Raw genomic sequence first — 14,467 nt, 5'->3', positions numbered from 1 at the left:
ATGGTGTAGTGCCCACGGGCATAGTTATTGGCAGCATCTTCCTTGCCTGTGATGAGCTGCTCAGCATGGAAGAGCTGGCAGTAGGTACCAGTGCAAACTTCATCAATGACCGTGGGTTCCAGGTCTACAAACACTGCCCTGGGCACATGCTTGCCAGCACCTGTCTCACTGAAGAAGGTGTTGAAGGAGTCATCTCCTCCCTCAATGGTCTTGTCACTTGGCATCTGGCCATCAGGCTGGATGCCATGTTCCAGGCAGTAGAGCGCCCAGCAGGCATTGCCGATCTGAACACCAGCCTGGCCAACATGAACGGAGATGCACTCATGCATATTTGGTCCTTAAGGAGATTGGCAGAAACGGAGGAAGCGAAGGAAGGGTGACAGAGATCTCCCATTAACGGACTGCCAAGGAGTCAGGGGGAGAAGTTACTATTATTATTATTATTATTATTATTATTGTTGTTGTTGTCTTTTTGAGACAGGGTCTCCCTGTAGCCCCAGCTGACCTGGAACTCGCTATGTAGTCCAGGCTGACCTTGAACTCACAGAGATCTGCCTGCCTCTGCCTCCCAAGTGCTGGGATTAAAGGCATGCGCCACCACGCCCAGCTGAGAAGTTATTATTTTTATTTTTTTATGACAAGGTCTCCCTGTAGCCCCAGCTGGACTGGAACTTGCTATGAAGACTAGGCTGACCTCCATCTCACAGAGATCTGGCTGCCTCTCCCTCCCAAGTACTAGGACTAAAGGTGTGAGTCAACACATCCAGTTGGATACAACTTTTTAGTTCCCTATTTTTATTTATTATTTTTATTTTATGTGTATGTGTGTATTTCCTGCATGAAGATAAATGCACCCGTGTCATGCAGTGCCTGCGGAGGTCAGAAGAGGCTGTCAGATCCCCTGGGAGTGGAGTTATGAACAGTTGTTAGCTGCCATGTGGGTGCTGGGATTCGAACCCGGGTATTCTGCAAGAACCAGTGTTTTTAACCACTGAGCCATCTCTCCAGCCCCTAGTTCCCTATTTTTAAAGTTCAGCCTGTGGGATCTTAGCTGGGTAGCACAGGGTAAAGCAACCTCTCTGAGATCTGGATTCATGAACATTAAAATGAGGGTAGCTATGAGAAAGGATTAAACGGAACTGGACGAAAAGCACCTGCTGCCACTCAGACTGCAGTAGGACCCCCGGCCCTGAGCTTATTCCTGTAACTCTAAGGCTCCTTCAGGGAGGTAAAGATGAATAAGGTGCTCAAGGTAGGTCCAAATCCCGAGGGCCAGCAGGAGTTCACCTGGGGAATGCAGATGTGGTGAACTAAGCTTGCTCATACAGTGTGACTACACCAGATGAATTGAGCTGGTGCACAGTATGACTAGACTGGCTGAACTGAGCCAGTACATACAGTGTGGCTGGACTGGCAGTACACAGAATAAAATGCTCTCTACCTCACACCAAATAACCGAAAAACTGAGGCTGCATGATGATACATGCCTGTGACCCCAGAGATAAGAGGATTGTGAGTTCAAGGCCAGCTTGGGCACCATAACCACACCGTTTCAGAAACCACAGGGAATATCCTTGCAGGTCCTTCCTGTGCTCCAGGTCTCTCTTCCCACAGTGCTGTGTTGTGGAGTGGTATTCTCTGCCCCTGGGCTGGGTTTGTGGGGGGAGGGGGTGGCTCACCCTGACAGACAGGAGCAGGTGGTATCTTGGGTTTCAGAGAGCTGAGGTCCCTGGGATTTGTAGATGATCATTTTTACCACCCTGCCCAGGACCCATGGAGACAGTCAACACAAATGTCTGTGCCAAAGATTCCTGGGACTTGAAGGGAACAGATGGCGCTCTGAGGCATCCACACAAACCCTCTGTAGCCCTCTGCACCAGGCAGAGCCTGGAGGAGAGGCAGAACTGGAGAAAAACCTAACCAGAGCAGAGGTCAGAGGTAGTACACTTTATTTACCCAGTTCTCCCAATGTCTCAAAACCAGGACAAAGCCAGACCCTGGGCATTGCCTCGGTCTCACTCCTAGAAAAGAGAACACATCTCATAACCAACCAACCAACCACAGAGCCTCCGAACCACAGAGCAGCATGGGTAGAAGGTGCCAGTCAGGGGGAGGGATGAGGGGCTCAAGTGCTGGGTGTGGGGCTGGGGGCACCCCTAGGCCCACCAGGCCTGGCCAGCCCCTCACTCCCGCTGAGGTTCGTAGTGGTTCACAGTGAGACTGGCTTTGATTAGCAGAGGGGATGATGGGCAGAAAGCCACTTCCCACTCTCCTGCCTACACTTGGCCTGACTCACAGAGCAGGGAGATGGGAGGGGCAGAAAGGCTAACCCCTATGTCCCCCTAGGGGACAGGGAAGCCCTTCTCTGGAGGGGCAAAGGGTAGTGCTTGGTTCTCTCCTGATAGCCTCCAGGCTGTTGGAAGGGTCATGCACTCCTGGCTCAGAAGTTTTAAGAGCATCTTGGTGAGCTTGCCCACCATTCGTCCCAACTAGAAAAATGTTCTTGAAATCTAGTTGACTGGAGTGCATCAAACCGAGCAGTAAAAAATCTGTTAAGATCTTGGTTTAAAAAGGCTGCTGTACCTTGGCAGGGGCTGGAGACACCAGGAGGGGAGACAGCAGAGGGGCAGCCCATGGCAGCAGGGGCAACAAGTGCCTGGGGCAGCAGGTGAAGGAGGCAAGATGCAGGAAGCGTGAAGCAGGACTTCACAGGTTGCCCTCCAGTGCCACAGGAAGGCAGCTGGGGCTGCCAGGCCCCTGGGCACATGGGTCAGGCAGGCATGGGTTCTCTGCTGCACCAGAGAGGCAGGCCTGGGTGTTAGGCCTTATGTTCACCATTGCCTGGTGGCTCCTTGTGGCTGGCTGTGTAGTCTGAGGGGGGCTCAAGCCCCAGCATCTGGCGCTGTACCAGCTTGGCATAGAGGCCTCCCTGTGCCAGCAACTGCTGGTGTGTGCCTTGCTGCACCACACGGCCCTTGTCCAGCACCACGATGAGGTGTGCCCGCTCCACGGTGCTCAGCCGGTGGGCAATGATGAGCACTGTGTGTCTCTGCAGGTTGCCGTGGATGGCCTGCTGGATCTGTGGGGACAGCAGGCTCAGGAGCTAGGCCAGCACCTCAGCACCCCTTCTGCCCGGCCTGCAGCCTTCACTTGTGCTCAGTCTATTTTAAAATAGAGGCTGGCAGAACCCAATTCGCAGGTTTGAGTTTCAGACAGAGCTCAGGCTCTAGTTTAAGGAGGCATCTGGTGAACTGGAGATCTTCCCACCCAGGCCAAGACAAGCAGGCACCCCTCAAAGTCTCACCTCCCCTTTGTCACCCAAATCCAGTTCCTAGGCAAACCTGCCTCTTGTTCATCTCTCCCCTCCTCACCTACAAGTCTCTGGCTTTTCTGCCTGGCCCTACTTATTCCCTCTAAAATATTAGATAAATAGATGATAGAGAAGATGAGATAGACAGACAGACAGATGAGATAGATAGACAGACAGACAGATGAGATAGATAGACAGACAGACAGACAGACAGACAGACAGATAGGTTCTGCCTGAAGCCCCAGTTGGCCTAGAACTCTCTATGTAGACCAGGTTAAGAACTCATGGAGGTCCACCTGCCTTTGCTTCTCAAATGGTTTGGTACCATTATGCCTGGCGGCACTTATTTTGTCTGAGGAGGCACAAGTGTGTCATGGTGCACACAGGAAGTCAGAGAACAACTAGTATGAGTCAGTTCTCTCCTTCCACCGTGTATCCAAGGATTGAACTCAAGTCATCAGGCTTGGCAGCAAACACCTTTACCTGCTGAGCCATCTTGATGACCCTTGTTTTGTTTTTGAGACAGGGTCTCATGTATCCCAAATCCAGAGGCTGGGAGGGTAACCAAACACAGCTGGGAATAGTGAAGGCTTTGATGCACTACTTAGTTTAGGATGATCCTTTTGCACGTGCTGCAGGTGGTGGGAGGGCCTGGGGGCTGGGATGCTAGGTGTGCTCCACCATGCCCAGCCCCTTAATACTTTAGTCAGTTCTCACTTTCCATCCTACTTTAGGATTCAGTTCATATTTCTAGGGGATTTGCTCCACAGTGGACCATCTATATGACATTGTGGTGATGGGTACCCAAAGTCCTGCATCTGTCAGAATCCACAGAATTATGCACCAAGAATGAGCAGGTCAGCCTCAGATTTTAGTTAGTAATAAGCTATTCGTGATGGTTCATGGATTCTAACAGATACACTGCATGTTGGGTGTTCATGGTAAGGTAGTGGTGTAGGAGTAAAGGGCTACATGGGAACTCTGGGCTTTCTGATCTATTTTCTTTAGACCCTAAAACTTTGGAAAAAATAAGCCAAACTGATTTTTCACAAAAAGTCCCAAATGCTCATGAGGCCCTGAGGCAGCTGTGTCCCTGTCACTACCTCCTGGCTTCTCTCTGTTCAGCCTCCATCCACCAGCCACATTGACCTTGGCTTTGAACTAGCCAAGTTCACTCCCTGTTCCTGGCCTCTGAACCCTTGTTCCTTGCATGTTCTTAGCCTCACAACTCCCCACAGCTCCTTTTCTTTTGTCTCAGCAGAGTGGTACCTGACAACTTCGTTTCTCATAGCAAGAGCTACAAAGCCTATGAAACTCCCTGCAAATCCCACACTAACACTATACTGCTGTGGAGTTGCTCCTCATACCCTCCTTACAGGCCTGCCAGAGAAAACTCAGTGCAGTTGTGCATGTGTGTGTGTTTCATATTTGAGTCAACATGTCCCATGGGCCCAGGCTGCCCTTCCCTAGTGTGGTTACAAAAAAGGGCTTAGAGCATGCACCTGAGATGCACCTGTTGCTCCTACAAGGATGAATGTCTCTCAAGAGCCTGAAAGCTATTCCCCGGAACTCACCCATAGGTGGGTGACCCCACCCTCTTCAGGAGGACAGAATCGTAACTTCCATTACCCCCACTAGACACTGTTCTCACAGCCTCTAACACCCTGCCCCAGAGCCCCTGCTCTGTCCCCTCCCTGCTCCACTGCTCTCCTTTTAAGAGCTGCCATCTCTGCACCCAGGAAGGGAGCTCAGTACTCCCTGACTGCTCTCCCTTCAAAGCCTTCACCATGCCCCGCTGTGTGTGTACTCCACAGTGGCTGCCCCTCCCGGTCTCTGCATACAATGAACAACTGTTCACTTTCTTTGTGGCACAGGCACAAGGAGGCCCAGGCTTGTTTCCTTGTTTATGTCTTTCCAATGGTTGAAATGCCATGGGGACAACAGTCTTGTTTGGTCAGCCTATCTCTGAAAGCCAGGTGTCCAGAGTACAGCCTGGTGCCTGGGACCAGATCGGTTACTGTCTGTGTGGGATCACCCCACAGAGTGATGGGTGGCCCACCACTACTATCCTCTTTGGCACTGAAAATGAAGCTCAGAGTGGAAGAGACCAGCCCATGATCATATGATAAGCTGCAGGGTGGGGCTGAGGGGTCGCAGCTTAGGGATGGACCATTTATTTATACAAGTCCATGTATATGAACCTAGCACTACAAAACAAAAACTAAAAGAAAGGAAGAAAAAGACAGAGGAAAGAGAAGGAAGGAGGGATGGAAAGAGGGAGAGGGAGACGGGGAAGGAGGGGGAAAGGAGGGGAAGGGGGTGCAAAACTAAGTTGCAGGGTAGCTTCTGATCAGACCCTCTGGCCTGACACCCTGTTGTCCCATATCACTGGGCTTTAGTTCTGCTTAGGGTTGGAGGTCTGGGCTGGCCCTGGGGCCTCCCAGCCTGCATTCCAGGGAGCTGATAGCCTGGGAGAACCCTGTGGTACCTCTAAGTCCATCCAGACCCAGTAGAGGGGAAGCCTGGCCACCTGGCACTACTCTCTCCAGGAGCTCCCGACCCCTTACCAGATACTCGCTCTCTGCATCCAGAGCACTGGTGGCTTCATCCAGGATGAGCACAGGAGGGTTCCGCACCAAGGCACGCGCCATGGCCACCCGCTGCTTCTGGCCACCCGATAGCTGGGCGCCCTTCTCTCCCGTCTCTGCATGGAGGAGGCATAGGGAAAGTTAGTAAGAGGGAGGCCGGGCAACCTCTCCCTGTGACCCAGGCACTAGCTTTCCAAAGGTTTCCAAGGATTCCCTGATGGAACCACTAACAGACGGCACCTCAAAACACGGTGTTTCACCTGTTCATGAGATACAAAGATTAACCTCTCATGAAAAGGGACACTGCATCACCAATTGCCCCACACATGCAGCAGGCAGACACTCAAATGTATGACAATGCAGTGTTAGAATGTTGGAAGGAAGAGTCTCCCACCTGCCAGGAGCAAGGGAACTTGGAAACTCTGATGCTTTGCCCTGTGAGTATGTTGCACAAAGACTGTGTGTCACCAACATAAATGTACAATCCTGGGCCAGCACTCCTGTCTCAGGGATGTTCCTATAGGTAGGCTATTTCCCATGTATGACAGTGGCAGGTGTTGGGTGTGAGTGACAGCACTATCTTACACAATAAGTAAATATTGATTAAAAAACTCAAGTGTCCAGCTGCGCGTGGTGGCACACGCCTTTAATCCCAGCACTTGGGAGGCAGAGGCAGGCGGATCTTTGTGAGTTCAAGGCCAGCCTGGTCTACATAGTGAGTTCTAGGACAGCTGGGGCTACAGGGAGACCCTGTTGCAAAAACACCAAAAAAAAAAAAAGCCCTCAAATGTCCATTAATAGGAAGCCAAGTCAGTAAGTTATTAAGTAAATTATTATAAAATCACAAACACTGGAATACTATGCAGATAAAAAAAAGGAAGGGACACCAAGAAAAAAAAAGGGAGAAGGTGGGGGTCTGCACCCCACATAGCAATATGAAAGGTCACTAAGATGTGCTAAGTACAAAAGTCAGGTGAAGGGGCTGGAGAGATGGCTCAGTGCTTAAGAACACTGGTTGTTCTTGCAGAAGACTTGGGTTTGAATCCCAGCACCCACTTGGCAGCTAACAACTGTCCCTAACTCCAGTCCCAGGGGATCCGACAGCCTCTTCTGACCTCCATGGGCATTGCACGACACGGGTGCACTTACCTACATGCAGGCAATACACATATACACATAAAATAAATAAAATAAATAAATAAATAAAATTTAAAAAGTCAGGTGAAGACTATAAAGGGTTGAGTTATTCTTCCTGAAAAAAGGGCAAAGAGAAGAAAATGTATTTATTTATTTATTTATTTAGGTCTTTTTTGAGACAGGGTCTCCTTGTAGCCCTAGCTGGCCTGGAACTCACTATGATAGATTGGGCTGGCTTCAAATTCACAGAGATCCACCTCCCTCTGTCCCCCAAGGGATTAGAGGCATGCACCACCATGCCTGGCAAAAAAAAAAAAAAAAAAAAAAAGTATTTATTTTTACATAAACTCCAAAGGCCAGGTGTGGTGCACTCTGGGAAACTGAGGAAGGGTGATAGCAAATTCAGGCCAGACTGGGATGCCGTCTGTATGTATAGCAAGATTGTCTCAAAAATCTAAGCAAGGGCTCACAACATGGTTTAGTGATAAAGATGCTTGCTGCAGAAGCTTCACAAACCAAGTTTGATCTTCAGGTCCCACAGTGGAAGGAGAGAACGGACTCCTGAAAGTCATCCTCTGACTTCCACATGTGTGCTATGGCATATGTGTGTATGTACACACACAAAATAAATCTTTTTAAAAATAATAAAAATTGAGCCGGGCGTGGTGGCGCATGCCTTTAATCCCAGCACTCGGGAGGCAGAGGCAGGCGGATCTCTGTGAGTTCAAGGCCAGCCTGGTCTACATAGTGAGTTCCAGGACAGCTGGGGCTACAGGGAGACCCTGTCTCAAAAAGACCAAAAAAAAAATAATAATAATAATAATTGAGCTGGGCATGGTGGCACACGCCTGTAGTCCCAGCCCTTGGGAGGCAGAGACAGGCGGATCTCTGTGAGTTCAAGACCAGCCTGGTCTACATAGTGAATTCCAGGACAGCTGGAGCTACAGAAAGACCCTGTTTCAAAAAGACAAAAAATAAAAAAATAAAAATTAACAAATATATTAAAAGTACTATATAAAATGCAAATCAACATGTTTAAATGATTAAATCATATTTATTAATATAAAATTAAAGTGGTTCTAGTAACTAATATAGTAAATACGTGCATATATGTATTTTTTTTTTTGAGGCAAGGTCTCACTATGCAGCCCTGGCTGGCCTCTGCCTTCCAAGTGCTGTATTAAAGTCAAAGTCAAGCAGCACCATACCCGGTCATATATATATATATATGTATGTGTGTGTGTGTGTATGTACATATATATGTATGTATGTTTTGTTTTGAGACAGGGTCTCACTGTGTAGCCCTGGTTAGCCTAGAACTATAGCAATGGAGCTAATAGAGGTGGTAGTCATGTAGCACTGTAATGAGCTAGATGCCACTGAGCATTTATTAACATGGCCAAACTTCTGGGATGTGAATTCCATGTAAATGGAAAGAAAATTAACAGATGAGGGGTGGGGTACAGCAGAAGTTCCTCACTCAGAGTCACACCCTTAAGGGTGGCCCTTGGCACAGTGAAGGCGATGCAGGGCTCTTTACCTGTGCTGTAGCCATCCTGCAGCTCCATGATGAAGCCATGGGCATTAGCCTTCTGCGCAGCTTCTACTACCATCTCAAAGGGCACAGTGGGCAGGCCGTAGGAGATATTGTCTGTGATGGAACGGGCGAAAAGCACGGGCTCCTGGCTTACCAGAGAGATCTGTGGAAAGCAAGGCAATAGGAGGGGCTGGGAATGCATCCACCCAGCTGTCATCAGCTTCTCCCCAGCTGGCCTGGCCATGCAAGAAGTCTTGGGTCTGAAACTTGATCTGCAGGCTGCTGTGCTCAGCTGCCTCTTCCTTCTCACAGAGGCCCTCTGTACCAGACCTTTGGCCTCCCAGAATGATAATCTGGAGCCTGCCAAACTTGCTGCTCTGAGCTAAGCCAAGTTCCCTGGGGGGGGGGGGGGGGTAGAGACTGACTCCTACCATTTTTCTTGGTCTTTTGTGACAAGGATATTCCTGTAACACACAGCAGGACTGGCACTTGCTATATAGACCAGGCTGGCCTCAATCTCACAGAGATCCGCATGCCTCTGACTTTGGAGTGCTGGGATTGAATGGGATTGAAAGTGTGTATACCACCCCCACCTGGCTTTTTTTTTTTTTTTTTCTTTTTGAGACAGGGTCTCCCTATAGCCCCAGCTGGCCTAGAACTTGCTATGTAGACCAGGCTGGCCTTGAACTCACAGAAATCCCCGTCTCTGCCTCCAGAGTGCTGGGATTAAATGGGTGTACCACCACACCCAGCTTTTTTTTTTTTTTTTTTTTGTAAAGACAAGGTCTCACTCAGTAGCTCATACTAGCCTAGAACTCACTATGCAGCCCAGGCTGGCCTTGAAATCTGAGAATTCTCCTGAGTGCTGTCACCACATTTGACTTGCCCCCTCCCTCCTAAACCTAAAGAAATAATTCAAAGAAGCTTTTTCCCTGGATTAGGAATCCGACTTATAAAAATAATAGGAGCTGATGTTATGGCTCAGTGGGTAAAGGTACTTGCCATAAAGCCTGATGACCTGAGTTCATTCCCTAGGACCCACATAATGGAAGGAGATGACTGACTCCTACTAGTTGTCATTGCAATTTTACAAAGTGAATGAATGAATAGATGGAAACAACCTGGCTGTCCACAAGTAGGGGACTTGTTAAGTAGCTGCAGTAATCCACACTACTCAATTGCAGTAATGTATATACATAGTATGATTCTATTTTGTTAAATAAATTACATGCATGTGTTTTTTTAAAATCTTTTATTTACTATTTTAATTTTATGTGTATGAGTGTATTGCCTGCATGTATGTGAGTGCACCAATGCTACGGAGGTCAGAAGAGGGCTTCAGATTGCCCTGGAACTGGAGTTAAGGATGGTTCATAGCCACCATGTGGGTGCTGGGAATTGAACCCGGGTCCCCTGCAAGAGCAGTCAGTGCTCTTAACCGCTGAGCCATCTCTCCGGTACCTGCATGTGTTTTAATATACGTATTTATATAAAGATAGGAAACAAGCTGGTAAGGAATTTACTGAACAACTTTGGAGTGGGATTTGAAAGGGGCAGTGGAGAACTCCCATGTCTTCATTATAGAATTGACTCAAATGTATAATAATGGTTTGAATGCAGCCCTTCACTGTTTTGTAATTATGAAAACTAAAAAATTTAAAGGAAAAGGTATATCCCGGAGACTAACAGATATATAAACAGAGACTTAAAATCATCAGTCATCAGGAAAATTAGAAAGTTCACAGAAAGCTATTTCTTCATGTGTACCAATTAGCAAACCAAGGATTAGCTATACCACCTGTCTATGAACGAACACCAAGCGCTCACCATAGTCAGAACAGCTCTGCCATGGCCTCTCCTGGAGCTCTGACAGAAGGCAGCCCAGTGTGTCACATTCTGAGACCCCTTCTAGCCATACATCTCTGGTCATATATGTTTGATGCAGGGAGATTTCACAGCCTGTGGGCCCTGCTCATCTAGACTAGAGCTTGGCTGGGAATGAAGGGCAGTGGCAGAACACTTACCTAACATGTATGAGGTATGAGGCCTTGGGGTCCACCTGCAAAACACACACACACACACACAGGAGAGAGAGAGAGAGAGAGAGAGAGAGAGAGAGAGAGAGAGAGAGCGCTCTGTGCCAACCCCACATTCTCACATGAGTCTGTATATGCTGGTGATGTGAATGGTACTCTCCTAACAGCTGTTGTTCTTCCTATAATATACAACCCCAACACCAGTGCATGCACTTCTGCTTGTATAGCACAGGGTGAAGTTTTTATTTATTATTTATTTAGTTAGTTAGTTAGTTTTTGGTCTTTTTGAGACAGGGTCTCCCTGTAGCACCATCTAGCCTGGAACTCACTATGTAGACCAGGCTGGCCTCAAACTCACAGAGATCCACCTGCCTCTGCCTCCCAAGTGCTGGGATTAAAGGTGTGTGTCACCACACCCAGCTTTTTTTTTGTTTTGTTTTGTTTTAAAATTCCAGGGGTGTATGGGTGTACATGTACCGTGTGGGTCCTGGGTATCAAACTCAAGTTGTCAGGCTTGGTGGCAAACACCTTTATCCTCTGAGTCATCTTACCCATCCAGGATCAAGCTCTGAGGCTCCCTTTCTGAAAGGAGTTCCTGAAATAGTAGGGTTGTGGTGGTTTGAATGAAAATGTCCCCCATAGATTCCAAGTCTTCGGACATTTTGTCCCCAGATGATGGTGCTGTTTTGGGAGGTTTTAGAAGGTGTGGCTATCTTGGAGGAAGCACGTCACTGGGGGTGGGCTTAGAGAGTTTGTTTTTTGGTTTTTTTTTTTTTTTTGTCTTTTTGAGAAAGGGTCTCCCTGTAGCCCCAGCTGTCCTGGAACTCACTATGTAGACCACGCTGTCCTCGAACTCACAGAGATCCACCTGCCTCTGCCTCTGAGTGCTGGGATTAAAGGAGAGAGTTCTGAAGCCTTGCCAGATCTCCAGTTACCTCTCTTGCTTCCTGTGCCTGTGTGATGATATGAGAGCTTAGCTTCTGCTGCTCCTGCTCCAGCTACCTCTAGCCACCATGCCTCCCTGCCATGATGGACTATAAGTGCCCTGGAAACTCAAATAAATTCTTCCTTCTATAAATTGCTTGGGTAACTGTTTCTATCACAGCAACAGAAAAGTGACTAATACAGTAATTGGTACCAGAGAGTGGGCTGTTGATTGTAAGGAACCTGACCATATGTGGTTTTGAAGAAATGTGGAAGACTTTGGAAGGTTGGGCTAGAAAAGTGGTTGACTGCTGTAAGCAGAGCTTAACAGGCCATTCTAGTAGGGGCCTGGAAGAAAATAGTGCTAAGAACAATGTAGGTCCAGAGGGAAATAAGGACTTAAGCAGCAATTGGGATATTTTGGCAGTCTGGCTGGAGTCTCCCACAGCCAAAAAGTTTGCCTAAGGCTAAGTTGAAAAGCAATGGACTATTTTCTCTGACAGAATAAATTTCAAGACAGCCTAATGTAGAAATGGTGGAGTGGATATTAATGGTGAATATTATGCAGATCTACAGTGAAAAAGAGCAAATGGGGCAGAAAGAAATAGTTTGGATTGAAAAAGAACACTAGGAAGATAAGAGCCCTGGCATGTGATGGAGAGGATCCCATTGATAAGGAGATTAAAGTGATTAAGGAGGGGCCTAGAGATTCAAACTTAAACAATGGAGAGAGTGCCTCCAGGGCAAGACCACACCCAGTTAAGCCTCCAACTTGTGAAAGGAAAATGTTGCAGGGGCCAAGGAAGAGAAAAGCTTCTAAAATGGATAAAGCAGGCTGGGGTCCACCCCAAACTTGCAGTCAAACTTGGCAGTGTCGTTCATCCAGTGCTGGCTGTAGAGGCATGAACGATGGAAGAGTGAAGGGGTGGGTCATCAATTCCTCCTCCAAGGTTTCAGAGAGCCTCAGAGGCCAAGCAGTGTGAAGCAGGGATTCCCCTGCCTAGAGAAGGCCCTGATAGGTCATTGCATGAATCTGTGAAGGTGAAGCCTGGTTGGCAGTGGAGACCCCCAAGAAATTCATGATGCCAGAGCTGTGAGGCATCTGCCAAGAAGACCTGCATACAGGGAGTGGTACTGTAGGACCCTGAGACCCTCTTCATTCACCCGCTACCCCCCAATCCCTCCAGACCCCACTAATTGCTCTTTTAGATTCTGTAAAATGCTTGGCTGCTGCTTTAGACATGCCTAGACATACCCTGGCATGCCCTGACCCCTGCCTGCCTGCCCTTTAAGGTAAAAATGGAGACTCCTGGCCCCACAGGTAACAGTCAGCACATTCCACAGCCCTGAGAATAGCACCTACCAATAAGAAACTTCCAGGGCTGCATCTTATACATCCAATCAGTTTAAAATTATGTTGGCGCGCGCGGGCTCCTTGAACCAACCAAAATGTATCTTCGGTATCCCCCTCCTCTCTTTGTCTAAAACCTAGAAAAGGCTCCATTCTCCCTTACTCTGGGCTCTCAGTGCGGATCCGTTGAGTTGGTGAGGTCTGAGAGCCCAAGCTTAAGCCTGAATAAACCATAAACTTTGCTTTTGCATTTTGGTGTGTTGGGTCCTCAGTGGTCTTTTTGGGGTCCAGTGGATGAGGTACAACATTTGGGGGCTCTTCCGGGATCCCTCCAGAGACCCCTGAGAGGAACCAACCCCAAAAGGTTTGTGATCAACCAGCCGGGTAAGTTTTTGTAAAACTGTGTTTGTCTGCCTGTCTTTTCTATACTTTCCCTTTGGTCGTGGCCATCTGATCTCAGTTTTTTTGTCGCTGGAACGCTAGCAAGGCAACCTGGAGGATTCGGGAGATGTCCCCATCCTCGTCAGGGTGGGTATTCCCCACTGGACACCCCACTAGGACACTAGTCCATCTGAAACCTCAGAGGACCTCGCAACCCTGTTGGGACACACACGTCCTATCCTTACGGTCTTTGGCATAATTGAGCCGGGAATCCACACGGCCGAGATCCAGACCATCTGAAAGCCACGGTAGTTTATTTTGGGCCCTCTGTCTGTCTGTGTCGTTCTTGTGTCTTGTGATCTTCATTCTAATTTCTCTGTTGACGAAATGGACTCTGTCTGTCTGTGTCGTTCTTGTGTCTTGTGGTCTTTGTTCTAATCTCTTTGTTGATGAAACAGACGGGACTGATAAATACTATGGGCAACACCCCATCTTCCCCTCTAGATCTTACACTAGTCCACTGTGGGGACGTTAAGATGATTGCCCATAACAATAGTGTAGATGTAAAGAAAAGAAATGGACAACTTTATGTTCGGTTGATTGGCCCTCCTTCAATGTTGGATGGCCCCCTGAAGGGACTTTTAACCTGAGTTTGATTTCCAGGGTAGAGAACCATGTCTTCCGCCCACGGACGGACCACCAGGACCAGATCCCATACATCGTGACCTGGCGAGGCCTCATCGAACAACCCGATGGCCCCCCACCTGGGTCAAGTCCTTCCTTCCCCCGATTAATCAAACCACTCCCCCTCCACCTCTGCAGGTCCTCCCTCTTAGACCAAAAGCGGAAGAGAAACCCATTCTCCAGGGAGGCATGGAGGAGAACATCTTTCCCCTGCCCTACTCCTCTCAGATCGGCACCCCGCCAACGGCACCACAAGTGCAGGACCCGCCTCCTAACCCTGAGGAGCCACCATCGCCTCCACAGGGACCTGCGCAGGCCACACGGAGCCAGAGGGGGGTAGCCCCCCAGCCTGACACCATTGTCCTTCCCCTCTGGCCAGCGGGGCCCCCAGATGGAGAGGGCAATCAGCCCTTTCATTACTGGCCCTTTGCCACCAGTGATCTTTACAATTGGCACTCACAGAATACACCTTTCTCTGAAAACCCCAGGGACTTGATTAACTTATTGGGATGATTGCCA

The 14,467-nt window shown here is 48.5% G+C and overlaps 2 protein-coding genes across 2 annotated transcripts in view; both read right to left on the bottom strand.

The window, feature by feature from the left end:
- The window catches only part of LOC103739095 (tubulin alpha chain-like), a 1,202-nt gene extending 873 nt beyond the window's left edge, over positions 1–329 (bottom strand). The window contains exon 1 of the mRNA XM_008839407.1: positions 3–329. Coding sequence (XP_008837629.1) covers positions 3–329 — 327 coding nt within the window. The remainder of the gene's footprint in view (positions 1–2) is intronic.
- Positions 330–1,932: 1,603 nt separating this feature from the next.
- Abcb9 (ATP binding cassette subfamily B member 9) overlaps positions 1,933–14,467 on the bottom strand; it is a 44,631-nt gene continuing 32,096 nt past the window's right edge. The window contains exons 10-12 of the mRNA XM_008839309.2: positions 8,576–8,735; positions 5,878–6,014; positions 1,933–3,079 (exon numbers count right to left, since the gene is read on the bottom strand). Coding sequence (XP_008837531.1) covers positions 2,819–3,079; positions 5,878–6,014; positions 8,576–8,735 — 558 coding nt within the window. The 3' untranslated portion in view covers positions 1,933–2,818. The remainder of the gene's footprint in view (positions 3,080–5,877; positions 6,015–8,575; positions 8,736–14,467) is intronic.

This window comes from Nannospalax galili, unplaced genomic scaffold (genome assembly GCF_000622305.1).
Source record: "Nannospalax galili isolate Female #2095 unplaced genomic scaffold, S.galili_v1.0 scaffold218, whole genome shotgun sequence".
Classification (NCBI taxonomy): domain Eukaryota; kingdom Metazoa; phylum Chordata; class Mammalia; order Rodentia; family Spalacidae; genus Nannospalax; species Nannospalax galili.
Note: the sequence above shows the minus strand (reverse complement) of the source record. Positions and strands in the feature narration are given on the sequence as shown.